This window comes from Scyliorhinus torazame, chromosome 1 (genome assembly GCF_047496885.1).
Source record: "Scyliorhinus torazame isolate Kashiwa2021f chromosome 1, sScyTor2.1, whole genome shotgun sequence".
Taxonomy (NCBI): Eukaryota; Metazoa; Chordata; class Chondrichthyes; order Carcharhiniformes; family Scyliorhinidae; genus Scyliorhinus; species Scyliorhinus torazame.
The window spans coordinates 247,226,948-247,243,478 of NC_092707.1; the positions used below are offsets into that span (position 1 = coordinate 247,226,948).

The 16,531-nt window shown below is 49.2% G+C and overlaps 1 protein-coding gene across 3 annotated transcripts in view; it reads left to right on the forward strand.

Annotated features, from left to right (window-relative positions):
* The window catches only part of LOC140420246 (son of sevenless homolog 1-like), a 450,340-nt gene that overhangs the window by 392,655 nt on the left and 41,154 nt on the right, over nucleotides 1–16,531 (forward strand). For all 3 annotated transcript variants that reach the window (XM_072504285.1, XM_072504288.1, XM_072504295.1), the window contains exon 17: nucleotides 208–325. In XM_072504285.1, coding sequence (XP_072360386.1) covers nucleotides 208–325 — 118 coding nt within the window. The remainder of the gene's footprint in view (nucleotides 1–207; nucleotides 326–16,531) is intronic.

Here is a 16,531-nt window from a genome sequence, read left to right on the forward strand (position 1 = left end):
ACTTGGTCATCAACGTATTGGATACACCACAGCTTAGTACAGTAAATAATCCATTGAAGCATTCAAAAAGTATTTGGATCAAGTTCAAATTCAGCATTGACCAGGTTTGTAGATTTGGGGTACAAAAATGAACAAGTTGATTAGGTCAAGTGAATTTTTATCAATACTGCCTTCTAAATATACATTCTGCATTTCTTGCATCCATAGCAAATAGCAAGTCGACAAAAGAAAATTTTAGAAGAGGCTCATGAATTGAGTGAAGATCACTATAAAAAGTATTTGGCTAAACTCCGATCCATCAACCCTCCATGTGTGCCTTTCTTTGGTAAGCTTTATTATCCTTTTTCTGTGGTAACTGATGTTATGAAAAGTCGTTTTCATTGTTTGGTAACCAGCCGTATGTAAATAATAGGACATCAATATGTCACATGATTTTTGTGCATTGGTCGCCAGTTTCATTTTTATCCACTTCAATCCTTTATTCATTGCTATTTCTTTGACCTAATTTGGATAGTTTGGAGACATTTTCTGCTCATCCAGTACTGGATGTCGGTTGAACAGTCTGATCATTTAGCAAAAGTGGAGGATTTGAGAGAGGTGGCGGTGAGGTGGAATTAGCTATCAACATACATGCAAAAACTAACGCTGCACTTTTAGATGATATTGCCGAGGTGCAGCAAGTAGATGGGAATTAGGAGGGGGCCAAGAATAAATTCTTATTGGACACTGGCGGTAATGGTGCAGGAATGAGCAGAGAAGCCATTGTAAGTGATAATGCTCTGGCTATGATTAGATAGGTAGGATTATCTGGCTATGATTAGATAGGTAGGAATGGATCCAGGCAAGTGCAGCCCCACCAAGTTGGAGGACTGGAGAGGTGTTGTGGTATGATGATGTGGTTAACTGCATACAGGTCGAAAAGGACCAGGGGGAATAATTTACCTTTGTTACAGCCACAGAAGATGTCTTTTATGAGGTATGTTTCAGCACTGTAGTAGGGACGAAACCTGAATGGAGGGATTCAAGTATGGAATTCCAGAAAGGATGAGCACAAATTTTGAAGACAATGACACGTTCACAGACTTTGGAAGTCAAATGGATGTTGGCGATATGGCAGTAATTTTCAAGGATAATGGGTTTAAAAATTGTTTTTTGAGGACGGGGGTGATAACAGGAAACCTAAAGTACAGAGGTATATTGGGCATGATTGAACGGCCACGCTGTCCCCGAAAAGCAGATCAATGTGGATGTGAAGCCGAGAAACCCTGCTCCCGGGATCTACCCAGCTCGCAACGCCTCGCGAGACGTTGCAATGTAAATCCTGCCCATTATGGACGGGATCACTTTTTGATAAACCTGCATATTAGAGCGAGACAGCTAGTCTCACCGTGATATGCAGTTTCCTGAGGCGTTGGGATCTATCCCCTTCACCTCGGATGAGCGGTGTTCAGTATTGGTGTCCACAAATTGAGACCAGACTGAGCTCTTATTTGTATAGCAACCTTTTATACTGTTTTAGGCAAAACAATTAAACTAAATTAACAAATTGAGGGATAAATGACAAGGCAGTCTCTTAAAGGGATCACCAAGTGTGCCAAACAAAACAAATCACAAAGGAAACTTAAAACATAAAAACAAAATGTGTTTAAAGGGGGTCGATAAAACATCCCAGCAGCAACCTTTTATGGGGCACCTTAGTGAATGCCTTTTAAAATTCCAAATACACCACTATTGGTTCCCCCATTTTCTACCTTGCTTGTTACTTTGCCACTGTAAAAATCTTGACCAGGGGGTGGCATGTGGCGCAGTGGTTAGCATTGGGACTGCAGCGCTGAGGGCCCGGGTTCGAATCCCGGCCCTGGGTCACTGTCCGTGTGGAGTTTGCACATTCTCCCAATGTCTGTGGGGGTTTCACCCCCACAACCCAAAGGTGTGCTGGTTAGGTGGATTGGCCACATTAAATTGCCCCTTAATTGGAAAAGAAAAATAATTGGCTACTCTAAATTTATAATTTAAAAAATCTTGACCAGGCAAGTTTCATTTAGGGATAAGGTATCATCGGCCCATTAAGGCCATGAAATTGATGTAATCATCTACAATAAGTTCACGGCTGGCAAGTGCTTTGTTCACAAGCGAATGGATAATCTGGACAGAGATGCATTGAGGATAGTGTGAGATGATCTGCTGGCAGAGTCAATGGAGTCAGTATTGAGAGGTATGAGTTTGCCACGAAGAAGATTGATAAGATTATCCCCCAGCTGGCATGGTGGACAGAAAGTTCGCCAAGAGAGTAGAATGGGATCGTTGGGGTTACTGTTCATAATGAACCAACGCCAAGTGCCTTGATGAGCCCTTCAGAGGATGCCAAGAGAGACACAGAGAAATCTGTAGGCATATTATTTTTATGTATTTGTTCATGGAATGCAGCCATCGCTGGCTAATTACCCATCCCTAATTACCGTTGAGAAGGTGACCGACTGCAATTCATGTGTTGGAGGAACACTCACAGTGCTAATAGGAAGGGCAATCCAGGATTTTGACCCAGTGACAGTGAAGGAACGGCGATGTAGTTTCAAGTCAGGATGGTGTGTGGCTAATAGGGAAACTTGCAGGTGATGGTGTTCCCATGCGTCTGCCGCCCTTGTCCTAGGTAGTAGAGGTTGTGGGTTTGGAAGGTGCTGCCCAAGGAGCCTTGGTGAGTTGCTGCAGTGAATCTTGCGGATGGTACACACCACTGTTTGTGATAGTGGAGGGAGGGAATGTTGAAAATTGTGGATGGAGTGTCAATCAAGCGGGCTTTGTCTTGGATGGTGTCCAACCTCTTGAGTGTTGTTGAAGTTGCACCCATCCAGGCAGGTGAAGGATATTCCTCACATTCCTGACTTGTGCCTTATAGATGGTGGACAGGCTTTGGGGAGTCAGAGGTCAGTTGTTCTCACAGAATTCCCAGCCTTTGACCTGCTCTTATGGCCACAATATTGATATGGCTGGCCCAGTTCAGTTTCTGGTCAATGGTAGCCCCCAGGATGTTGATAATGGGGAATTCAGTGATTATAATGCCATTGAATACCATGGGGCAATGGTTAGATTCTCTCTTGTTGGCGATGGCCAGTGCCTGGTGTTTGTGTGACACGAATGTTACTTGCCACTCGCCAGCCCAACCTCTTGAGTCCAGCTCTTTTGTCCATGTTTGGACCATGGGGTCAGGAGTTAAATGGCCATGGCAGAACTCAAGATGAACGACTGTGAACAGGTTATTGCTGTGCAAATGCCACTTGAGAGGACTGTCAATGACATCTTCCATTAATTTGCTGATGATCAAGAGTAGATTGATGGAGTGGTAATTGGCCAGTTGGATTTTTAAAAATTCATTCTTGGGATATGGGCGTCGTTGGTTAGGCCAGCATTTATTCCTCATCTCTAATTGCCCTTGTAATAGAATTTACAGTGCAGAAGGAGGCCATTCAGCCCATCGAGTCTGCACTGGCCCTTGGAAAGAGCACCCTACCTATGCCCACACCTCCACCCTATGCCCGTAACCCAATAACCCCACCGAACCTTTTGACACTAAGGGGAATTTCGCACGGTGGTGGTGAGCTGCCTTCTTGAACCATTGCAGTTCCTATGGTGTAGGTGCATCAACTGCTGTTAGGGAGGGAGTTCCAGAATTTTGACCTAGTGACAGTGAAGGAATGGTGATATATTTCCTAGTCAGGATGGCGGGTGATGGGGAACTTCCAGGTGGTGATGTTCCCATATGTCTACTGCCTTTGTCCTTCTAGGTGCTGATGGTTGTGGGTTTGATAGGTGATGTCTGAGGAGGCTTGGTGAGTTCCTGCGGTGCATCTTGTAGATGGCACACACTGCTCACATTGTCCATCGGTAGTGGAGGGAGTGAATGTTTCTGGATGGGGTGCCAATCAAGCGGCATTCCTTTGACCTAGATGGTATTGAGCTGCTTGAGTGTTATTGGAGCCGCACTCATCTGGGCATGTGGAGAGTATTCCATCACACTCCTGTCTTGTGCCTTTAGTGGACAAGCTTTGGGGAGTCACCCCAAGCCTAGATATTATCTAGGCCTTGCTGCATTTGAACATGGACTGTTTCAGGATCTGAGGAGTCACAATTGGTGCTGAACATTGTGCAATCATCAGCAAACATCCCCATTTCTCACCTTAGGTTGGAGGGAAATTCATTGATGAAGCAGCTGAATATGGTTGGGCCATACTACCCTGAGGAACACTTGCAGTGATGTCCTGGCACTGAGGTGATTGACCTCTAAGAACCACAACCATCTTCCTTTGCGCTAGGTATGAGTTTCCCCCTGATTTCCATTAATTCCAGTTTTGCTCGGGCCCCTTTATTCCATTCTTGGACAAATGCTGCCTTTGTATCAGGGGTATTCGCTCCCTCCCCACCTCTGGAGTTCAGTTCTTTTGTCAATATTTTGAATCAAGGCTGTAATGAGGTCAAACTGAGCATCAGTGAGCAGGTTATTGCAAAGCAAGTGCCGCTTGATAACACTGTTGATGACCCCTTCCATCACTTTATTGATGATCAAGAATAGGCTGGTGGGGACTTCCGGGTGCGGCGATGACCAGCTGAGTCGCACGTTTCGGCAGCTCCCTGTGAAACGGACTTTTGGGCTCTTGATAGGAGCCCCAACGGCAATTTTGACGGCTAAAAACACTGTGCGGTAAACCAGAAGGGAATCCCCCCTGGATACGGATGGAAAAAGGAGGAGAGAGTGGCCAGATTGCAGTGGATCCTTTAGAACAGCGGCAAGGAAGGCAAGCAAAAACCAAGATGGCGTCGGAAGGTGGCAGTTTAACATGGGGCCCTGAACAACAAGAGTTCTTGAAATGCTGTGTGGAAGAGATCAAAAAGGAAATGAAGAAAGAGCTGTTGGCCCCGATACTACAGGCGATCGAAGGGCTAAAGGAGGAACAAAAGACCCAGGAGCGGGAGCTTCGGGTCGTGAAGGCAAAGGCAGCCGAGAATGAGGACGATATACAGGGCCTGGTGGTGAAGACGGAGACGCAGGAGGCACATCAGAAACGATGTGTGGAAAGGTTGGAGGCACTGGAAAACAACGCAAGGAGGAACAACCTGAGGTTTCTTGGTCTTCCTGAAGGTGTGGAGGGAGCGGACGTCGGGGCATATGTGAGCACGATGCTGCACTCGTTAATGGGAGCGGAGGCCCCGGCGGGTCCGTTGGAGGTGGAGGGAGCATACCGAGTGATGGCGCGAGGACCGAGAGCAGGAGAAATTTCCAGAGCCATAGTGGTGAGATTCCTCCGGTTTAAGGATAGAGAAATGGTCCTTAGATGGGCGAAGAAAACTCGGAGCAGTAAATGGGAGAACGCGGTGATCCGCGTTTATCAAGACTGGAGTGCGGAGGTGGCGAGAAGGAGGGCGAGCTTTAATCGGGCCAAGGCGGTGCTTCATAAAAAGAAGATAAAATTTGGAATGCTGCAACCGGCAAGACTGTGGGTCACATATCGAGGGAGGCACCACTACTTTGAGACGGCGGATGAAGCGTGGACTTTTATTGTGGAAGAAAAACTGGAATGAGCGGGTTATTAAAAAGAACGTTCGAACAAAGTGGTGGGGCGAATGTGGGGGGCAAAGAGGGGTTTTATGTACTAATCCTGCGATGTGGTAACTTTTCTCTCTCCCACAGGTGGTGATGGGGGGAGGAGGGGAGGTGGAGGAGATGGGGCGTTGGCCATTGGGGGCGGGGCTAAGGGAGAAGCGCGGGCTTGGTTCCCGCGCTATGATAATCATGGCGGGAATAGAGAAGCAGGAAGGAGGGGGCGTCGCACGGTGCGAGCCGAGGTCACGGGGGAAAGCCGAGGTCAGCTAGAGTTTGCTGACTTCTGGGAGCAACATGGGGGGAGTAATTAGCTAGCGGGGGATCTAGCGGGGGGGTGGGAGGGGGGAATTACTGGGTTGCTGCTGCTGGGGAGAGGGGGGAGCTGGTATGGGAGAGGATGGGCGGGGGGGCACCGCCTGGGGGAGATACAGCTGCGTGGGAACCGGGTAAGGAGCTGGAAAAAGGTGATGGCTGATCGACAAGGGGGGGGGGGGTAGGAAGCCCCCCAACTCGGCTGATCACGTGGAACGTGAGAGGGCTGAACGGGCCGATAAAGAGTGCACGGGTACTCGCACACCTTAAGAAACTTAAGGCAGATGTGGTTATGTTACAGGAAACGCACCTGAAACTGATAGACCAGGTTAGGCTACGCAAAGGATGGGTGGGGCAGGTGTTCCATTCGGGGCTAGATGCGAAAAACAGGGGGGTGGCTATATTAGTGGGGAAGCGGGTAATGTTCGAGGCAAAGACTATAGTGGCGGATAACGGGGGCAGATACGTGCTGGTGAGTGGCAAACTACAGGGGGAGACGGTGGTTTTGGTAAACGTATATGCCCCGAACTGGGATGATGCCAATTTTATGAGGCGGATGCTAGGACACATTCCGGACCTAGAGATGGGAAAGCTGATAATGGGGGGAGATTTTAATACGGTGTTAGAACCAGGGCTGGATAGGTCGAAGTCCAGGACTGGAAGGAGGCCGGCAGCAGCCAAGGTACTTAAAGATTTTATGGAGCAGATGGGAGGTGTAGACCCGTGGAGATTTAGCAGACCGAGGAGTAAGGAGTTCTCGTTTTTCTCCTATGTCCATAAAGTCTACTCGCGAATAGACTTTTTTGTGCTGGGTAGGGCATTGATCCCGAAGGTGAGGGGAACGGAGTATACGGCTATAGCCATTTCGGATCACGCTCCACACTGGGTGGACTTGGAGATAGGGGAGGAAACAGGAGGGCGCCCACCCTGGAGAATGGACATGGGACTAATGGCAGATGAGGGGGTGTGTCTAAGGGTGAGGGGGTGCATTGAAAAGTACTTGGAACTCAATGATAATGGGGAGGTCCAGGTGGGAGTGGTCTGGGAGGCGTTGAAGGCGGTGGTTAGAGGGGAGCTGATATCAATAAGGGCACATAAAGGGAAGCAGGAGAGTAAGGAACGGGAGCGGTTGCTGCAAGAACTTTTGAGGGTGGACAGACAATATGCGGAAGCACCGGAGGAGGGACTGTACAGGGAAAGGCAAAGGCTACATGTAGAATTTGACTTGCTGACTACAGGCACTGCAGAGGCACAATGGAGGAAGGCACAGGGTGTACAGTACGAATATGGGGAGAAGGCGAGCAGGTTGCTGGCACACCAATTGAGGAAAAGGGGAGCAGCGAGGGAAATAGGGGGAGTGAGGGATGAGGAAGGAGAGATGGAGCGGGGAGCGGAGAGAGTGAATGGAGTGTTCAAGACATTTTATAAAAAATTATATGAAGCTCAACCCCCGGATGGGAGGGAGAGAATGATGGGCTTCTTGGATCGGCTGGAATTTCCCAAGGTGGAAGAGCAGGAAAGGGTGGGACTGGGAGCACAGATCGAGGTAGAAGAAGTGGTGAAAGGAATTAGGAGCATGCAGGCGGGAAAGGCCCCGGGACCGGATGGATTCCCAGTCGAATTCTATAGAAAATATGTGGACTTGCTCGCCCCGGTACTGGCGAGGACCTTTAATGAGGCAAAGGAAGGGACAACTGCCCCCGACTATGTCTGAAGCAACGATATCGCTTCTCTTAAAGAAGGAAAAGGACCCGCTACAATGCGGGTCCTATAGACCTATTTCCCTCCTAAATGTAGATGCCAAGGTCCTGGCCAAGGTAATGGCAATGAGAATAGAGGAATGTGTCCCGGGGGTGGTCCACGAGGACCAAACTGGGTTTGTGAAGGGGAGACAGCTGAACACGAATATACGGAGGTTGTTAGGGGTAATGATGATGGCCCCACCAGAGGGAGAAACGGAGATAGTAGTGGCGATGGATGCCGAGAAAGCATTTGATAGAGTGGAGTGGGATTATTTGTGGGAGGTGTTGAGGAGATTTGGTTTTGGAGAGGGGTATGTTAGATGGGTGCAGCTGTTGTATAGGGCCCCAGTGGCGAGCGTGGTCACGAATGGACGGGGATCTGCATATTTTCGGCTCCATAGAGGGACAAGGCAGGGATGCCCTCTGTCCCCATTATTGTTTGCACTGGCGATTGAGCCCCTGGCAATAGCGTTGAGGGGTTCCAAGAAGTGGAGGGGAGTACTTAGAGGAGGAGAAGAGCACCGGGTATCTTTGTATGCGGACGATTTGCTACTATACGTGGCGGACCCGGCGGAGGGGATGCCAGAAATAATGCGGATACTTGGGGAGTTTGGGGATTTTTCAGGGTATAAATTGAACATGGGGAAAAGTGAGTTGTTTGTGGTGCATCCAGGGGAGCAGAGTAGAGAAATAGAGGACCTACCGTTGAGGAAGGTAACAAGGGGCTTTCGTTACCTGGGGATCCAGATAGCTAAGAATTGGGGCACATTGCATAGGTTAAATTTAACGCGGTTGGTGGAACAGATGGAGGAGGATTTCAAGAGATGGGATATGGTATCCCTGTCAATGGCAGGGAGGGTGCAGGCGGTTAAGATGGTGGTCCTCCCGAGATTCCTCTTTGTGTTTCAGTGCCTCCCGGTGGTGATCACGAAGGCTTTTTTTAAAAGGATTGAAAAGAGCATCATGGGTTTTGTGTGGGCCGGGAAGACCCCGAGAGTGAGGAAGGGATTCTTACAGTGTAGCAGGGATAGGGGGGGGCTGGCACTACCGAGCCTAAGTGAGTATTATTGGGCCGCTAATATTTCAATGGTGAGTAAGTGGATGGGAGAGGAGGAGGGAGCGGCGTGGAAGAGATTAGAGAGGGCGTCCTGTAGGGGGACTAGCCTACAGGCTATGGTGACAGCCCCATTGCCGTTCTCACCGAGGAACTACACCACAAGCCCGGTGGTGGTGGCTACACTGAAGATTTGGGGACAGTGGAGACGGCATAGGGGAAAGACTGGAGCCTTGGGGGGTCCCCGATAAGAAACAACCATAGGTTTGCCCCGGGGGGAATGGATGGGGGATATGGAATGTGGCAAAGAGCAGGAATAACGCAACTGAAAGATCTGTTTGTGGATGGGAAGTTCGCGAGTCTGGGAGCGCTGACCGAGAAATATGGGTTGCCCCAAGGGAATGCATTCAGGTATATGCAACTGAGGGCTTTTGCGAGGCAACACGTGAGGGAATTCCCGCAGCTCCCGACACAAGAGGTGCAGGACAGAGTGATCTCAAAGACATGGGTGGGGGATGGTAAGGTGTCAGGTATATATAGGGAAATGAGGGACGAAGGGGAGACTATGGTAGATGAACTAAAAGGGAAATGGGAAGAAGAGCTGGGGGAGGAGATCGAGGAGGGGCTGTGGGCAGATGCCCTAAGCAGGGTAAACTCGTCGTCCTCGTGTGCCAGGCTAAGCCTGATTCAGTTTAAGGTATTACACAGGGCACATATGACTGGAGCACGGCTCAGTAAATTTTTTGGGGTGGAGGATAGGTGTGCGAGGTGCTCGAGAAGCCCAGCGAATCATACCCGTATGTTTTGGTCATGCCCGGCACTACAGGGGTTTTGGATGGGGGTGACAAAGGTGCTTTCAAAAGTAGTAGGAGTCCGGGTCGAACCAAGCTGGGGGTTGGCTATATTTGGGGTTGCACAAGAGCCGAGAGTGCAGGAGGCGAGAGAGGCCGATGTTTTGGCCTTTGCGTCCCTAGTAGCCCGGCGCAGGATATTGCTAATGTGGAAAGAAGCCAAGCCCCCGGGGGTGGAGACCTGGATAAATGACATGGCGGGGTTTATAAAGCTAGAGCGGATTAAGTTCGTCCTAAGGGGGTCGGCTCAAGGGTTCACCAGGCGGTGGCAACTGTTCGTCGAATACCTCGCAGAAAGATAGACGGAATGGGAAAAAGAAGGCAGCAGCAGCAGCCCAGGATCGGGGTGGGGTGGGGGGAGGGGTTGGGGGGGGGGGGGGGGGGAGGGGTGGGGGGGGGAGGGGTGGGGGGGGGGGGGGGGGGGTGGGGGGGGGAGGGGTGGGGGGGGGGAGGAGGAACCAGAAGGACTCTCAGGGTTGTTAATATATACTGTATAGTATGTATAGGTCGTTGCTACAGATAATTATATATTGGACTGTTAAATTATATTTTTGGAGAGTGTTACTTGTGACAAGGCAGTTGCCAATTAGGGCTAGTTTTCATTTTTGTTAATAATTATTTATTCATTTTTTGTTTATAAAATAGGTCATTGTTATTTGTGTTGTTATAATATTGTGTAAAGGATGCACAATGTACTGTGTTGGTTGACCAAAAATTTTCAATAAAATATTTAATAAAAAAAAAGAATAGGCTGGTGGGGTGATAATTGGCCTGATTGGATTTGGGCTGCCTTTACAGAACGTACTTGTGCAATTTTCCACGTTGCTAGTTACATGCGAGTGTCGTAGTTGTACTGGATTAGCTTGGCTAGGGGCATGGCTAGTTCTGAAGCACGTTTTCAGTACTATTGCCGAAATGTTGTCAGGACCCATAGCCGTTGCAATATCCAGAACCTTCAGTTGTTTCTTGATACCACGTGAACTGAATCAAATTGGCTAAAGACTGGCATCTATGATGCCATGGACCTCAGCAGAAGGCCAAGATCGAATATCCACCCAGTTCTTCTAGCTGAAGATGGTTACAAATGCTTCAGCCTTGTTCTTTTCACTGATATGCTGAGCTCCGCCATCATTGAGGATGGGAATATTTGTGGAGCCTCCTCCTCCTGTTCGTTGTTTAATTGTCCATCACCATTTTTAAGTGGATGTGGCAGGACTACAGAGCTTGGCTGTGGTATCATTTAGCTCTGTCTCCATCATGCTGCTTCCTCTGTTCAGTCCAGTCCTGTAGCTTCACCAGGTTGACTCCTCATTTTTAGGTACGCCTGGTCTGCTCTTGGAATGCTGTTGTGCATTCTTCATTGAACCAAGATTGATCCCCTTGCTTGTTGGTAAATGAAGAGTGGGGGCCATCAGGTTTATAGATTGTGGTTGAATACATTTCTCCTGCTGTAGATGGCGCACAGTGCCACATGGATGCCCAGTTTTGAGCTGCTAGAACTGTTCAAAATCTATCCCATTTAGCATGGTGATGGTGCTACACAGCATGATGGAGGGTATCCTAAATGTGATGGCAGGACTTTATCTGCACAAGGACTGTTCAATGGTCACGCGTATTGCTATTGTCATGAACAAATGCAGGTAGATTGGTGAGGACATCGTCAAGTAGGTTTTTCCCTTTTGTTGGTTCCCTCATGGCCTGTCACAGGCACAGTCCAGAAGCTAATTCCTTTAGGGCTCAGTAGGTAGTTGTGCTACCGAGCCACCCTTGGAGAAACCCCCCCACCTAGAGTGTGCTCTTGCCACCCTCTATGCTGCCAATTGGTGTTTAACATGGAAGAGCTGAAAGGGGCGGTGGGTAGGTGATAATCAGGAGAAGGTTTCCTTGCTCATGTTTGACCTGATGTCTTGAGACTTCATGGGATCCGAAGTCAATGTTGACTCCCAGGGCAATTCCCTTCCAACAGATTACCACCATGTCATCACTTCTGGTGGGTCAGGGCATACTCATGAATTGTGATGGGTGGTGTCTGGAACATAGTCATACTCACTGAAACATACCTTACATACAATGGTTTACATATAACCATAAGACGCAACAAATCCCCAAAATCCAGCACAGTACAGAGCAATCATCAATCCACACATTTAAACAGAGAAGACCAGCAAATATTCATACAGTTGCTTAAGATTGTAAGCATTGCGGTCGGCGTCTCCCATCTCACTGATGACGACGGGATTAAAAGATACTACCAAGAGCACAGCATCTCAGGATAACAGGGCATCAGAATATAGGCATGAGCACATGGCCCTATGGTGCACGTCCCCCACCATAAGACAAAAAAGGAAAAAGTGGCACATTCAAAACTTGCCTCCCAAGACATCCATGCAAAGAATGATACTGGAAATGTTGCACCATCCTCCACCGAGGAAACTCCACCAACAAAGAGAAGAAGAATCATCAAGCCACCCATCAGCTGCATGCCTCGGGAAGAGTACAAACTCTCCCCCCGCACTCAACACGATAAGAAAAAACCCCTAAGACATGAGATACAAAATCGAAGCATGTATCAATGCCCTTTTTACCCAAGAACGGAATAGAAACTCCAAAAGGAGAGCAATGCCAGACAAGTTGAAGTGCCGTACACCTTCGCAAAAATGATACTGGGGCAGAACAGCGTAGCCTCTCGGGAAACTGCCTCCTCAGGAGAGCCCTGGCCTCAAGAAGGTGAATAATTTGGAAGTCTCTACATATGACCACTTCGAGGAGGGTGCCTAACTCCCCCACCAGCCTACCCTCTCAACCAAAGAAAGACTCCCAACAGTGCTGATTCACAGCACTCGCTCTCAGACCCTATATCCCAGAGGCTACTACCACCCGAGTGGTACCCTTTCTTGAGAAAGAGAGCAGACCAGGAACCCCCAAAAAGGGACATATTAGGGAAGAGGTAACCTACTGTGACCTGCTGTGACACTACTCATCTTCTCTGCAAACAAAGTGACGGGTACCTAAAATGTGATCCCTCCTTTCAAATGCAAAGTTTACAGCATATAAAAAATACAACACTAGGTGAATACCGCATAACCCTCATGTCACACTACCAACTCTGTATACAGGTGACAACCGCATCTGTGCTCATATATCGTACACCTTTGTCAGGATAAAAGGAATAACATGAAAGCACAAAGGGATAACATTCAGGATTATTGATGAACTGCAAGGTATTATCACCCGTCCACAGTACTTGGAAAGGCCAAAGTCATGACAGGATCGTCGAGCAGCTTTCAGGATCCCTCCAGAGTTTCATTGAAGCCCCTGCACCGCCACCATATTGTCATCCCGAAGTCCAGATGGTAAGTAACCTAGACCCCAGCAGGAGTTGAAGACCCATTGCGGCCTGCCCCCTCCAGCCCTTCTTTTTTTTTAACAACATTTTTATTAAGGTATTTGGAATTTTATAATAATAATAACAGAAAAAAAAGCGAATCCAAATATAAACATAGTACATACATCATTTCCTTCCCTAACAAATCCCTCCTACCCTTAACAGAAAATAGCCTAACTTCCCCCCCCCCCCCCCTTTAGATTATTGCCTCTGCTGACAGTTCATTTTCCCCGAAGAAGTCAATAAACGGCTGCCACCTCCGGACGAACCCTAGCGTTGACCCTCTTAGGGCAAATTGATTTTCTCAAGACTGAGAAACCCAGCCATGTCGCTAACCCAGGTCTCTGATTTGGGGGGCTTCGAGTCTCTCCACACTAGCAATATCCGTCTTCGGGCAAAGGCCAAGACGTCAGCCTCTCTCGCCTCCCAGATCTTCCGACACTCCAAAGATTTCGACCTCTGGACCCGTCACCACCCGTGTTTTTATTACCGTGAACATGACATCTGCAAAACCCTGCTAGAATCTCCTAAGCTTCGGGCATGCCCAAAACATATGGACATGATTTGCAAGCACCCCCCCGTAAGCCTCGCACACCTGTCCTCTGCCCCAAAAAACCTGCTCATCCAGGCCACCGCCATGTGTGCCCGGTGAACTACCTTAAATTGTATCAGACTAAGCCTGGCACATGATGAGGATGTGTTAATTCTGCTCAAAGCATCCGCCCTCCGACCCGCCTCTATCTCTCTCCCTAGCTCATCTTCCCACTTGCCCTTTAGTTCCTCTATCTGAGTTTCCTCCGACTCCATAAGCTCTTTGTAGATGTCCGATACCTTCCCCTCTCCATCCCAGTTCTGAAAACTATCCTGTCCTGTACCTCCGTGGCGGTAGGAGTGGAAAGGTCAAAACCTGCCTTCGCAAAAAATCCCGTACCTGCAGATACCTGAATCCATTTCCTGCTGGCAGTTCAAACTTCTTCTCTAAATCCTTCAACAAGGGAAGCTCCCATCACTGAATAGATACCCCATCTTCTCAGTCGCTGCTCTCTGCCATCTCCAAAAAGCCCCATCCAGCCTTCCCGGTAAAAAACGATGGTTATTGCAAATCGGGGCCCAGACCGATGTTCCCTCCACTCTCATATGTTTCCTCCACTGCCCCCAGACTCTCAGGGCCGCCACTACCATCGGGCGTATGGAGTACCGGGCCGGCGAGAACGGCAGAGGTGCCGTTATCAATGCCCCCAGACTTGTGTCCTTGCATGATGCCACCTCCACTCGCTCCCACAAAACATCTTAAAACTTCACTCCTGCTGGGTCCAAGAACTCATTCCCACCTGTCCTTTACTCTTCCTATCTCCCTGGCCACCTCCCTTTTCCTCAGCTGGTGCGCAAGCATCCTGCTGGCCTTTTCTCCATACTCGTATATCGCCCCCCTCGCCTTCCTCAAATGCTCCACTGCCTTCCCTGTAGATAACAGACCAAACTCCATATGTAGCCTCTGCTGCTCCTTCAGTAGCCCCACCTCCGGGGCCTCCAAATATCTCCTGTCCACCTGGAATATTTCCCCGACCAACCTATCCATCTCTGCTCGCTCCACCTTCTCCCTATGGGCCCTAATCGAGATTAGGTCCCCCCCCTAACCTCTGCCTTCAGCGTTTCCCAGACCGTTGTTGCCAAGACTACTCCATGTCATTTATTTCCAGATATTTCTGGATGGACTCCCTCATCCGTCCGCACACCCCCTCATCCGCTAACAGTTCCACATCCAACCTCCATTGCGGGCGCTGCCCTCTCTCCTTGCTCACCTGTAAATCCACCCAATGTGGGGCAAGGTCCAACGCAACAATTGCCGAATACTCAGTATCAACCACCCCCGCCAGTAAAGCCCTGCTAAGAATTTAAAAATCGATCCGGAAGTATGCTTTGTGCACATGGGAGAAAAAAAGAAAACTCCTTCACTCTTGGCTGTCCGAACCTCCATGGGTCTACTCCCACCCCCATCTGCTTCATGAACCCCTTTAGTTCCTTTGCTACAGCTGGCACCCTCCTGTCCTTGACCTCGACCAGTCCAACCTTGGATCAATGCACCCCCCCCCCCTCCATGATCAGCTTCTGCGACTCTAGGTCCGGGATCTTCCCGCCTCATAAATTCCACATTGTCCCAGTTTGGTGCATATATATTCACAAGCACCACCAGCATCACCTCAAGCTTCCCGCTCACCATGATGTACCCCCCACACCCCTATCAGCAACACCACAATCCCAAGCCCCCTTAACAAACTTACCACCTACTCGCCCGCCAATGCGCTTCCGTGTCGTCGTCGTCGTTCCCCACTCGAGCATACATATTCAAAACATCACAGTCCCCAGTAAACACACAGTAGAAAAAAATCTATCCACCCTCCATCCACGGAAACAAAGTTAACTTACAGATCTGAGCAACTGCCCAAAAGCTTGTTACAAAGGGCACTACATATACAATTCGAAACTAACATAACTTTAACAGAATCGATACCGCAAAACCCTACCCCTAAGTTCAATGCCCTCAAACCCCTGCCAGCCTTTTGTCTTTGATAAAGTCCATCGCTTCATCTGCCGATTCAAAGTAAAGTTCCTGGCCCTCATAAGTGACCCACAGACGCGCTGGGTATAACATCCCAAACTTCACCCCCTTCTTGAAGAGGGGTGATTTTACCCTATTGAATCCAGCTCGTCTTTTGGCCAGTTCCACGCCCAGATCCTGGTAGATGCACAACTCACAGTTCTCCCACTTGCAGCTCCGTGTCTGCTTGGCCCACCGCAAAATCTGTTCCTTATCCAGGAACCGGTGAATTCGCACCACCATCGCACTCGGCGGTTCATTCACTCGAGCTTCCTCGCAAGCGCTCTATGCACCTTGTCCACTTCCAAGGGTCGAGTAAACGCCCATCTCCCATCGACTTTTCCAGCATACTTGCCACATATGCACTTGCGTGCAATCCCTCACTGCCCTCTGGGAGGCCGATGATCCTCGGGTTCTGTCTCCGGGACCTATTCTCCAGGTCCTCCACCTTCTGCAGTTTTTCTGGTGGTCCCTCATCAGCCCCATCTCCGCCTCCAAAACGGTTAAATGGTCCTCTTGCTCGGGCACCTTCTCCTCCACCTTCTGAATTGCCAGTCCGTGGGCTTCCAGCCCCTGTTCCACTCGATCAATCGTTGCCTTTATCGGGCCTAATCCTTCTTTTGCTTGGTGAAACTCTCCTGAATGAACTCTACCAGCTGTACCATTGACCACTGTGCCACCAAACCGGGACCCTGCACCTCCGCCATGCTTTTTTGTGCTGCAGGTTCTACAGTCGCCTTCGTTACTCGACAAATTCTTCTTATACAACTTCTGGTCCACGGCTCCATATACTGGTCCTCACTCACCACCGATTCTTCTCATAAAATTCCGAAAAAAGCGGGAGTAAAGGTCCAAAAAGTCTGTCACGAGCGGGAGCTAACAAATGCGCAACCTCCTACTCCATGGCCGCCATCGGAAGTCCTCCAGGCTTTCTTGATGAACATCGTGGACAAGGCAATGCAAGAACAGTGGTCGGGATCTCCAACCGATCC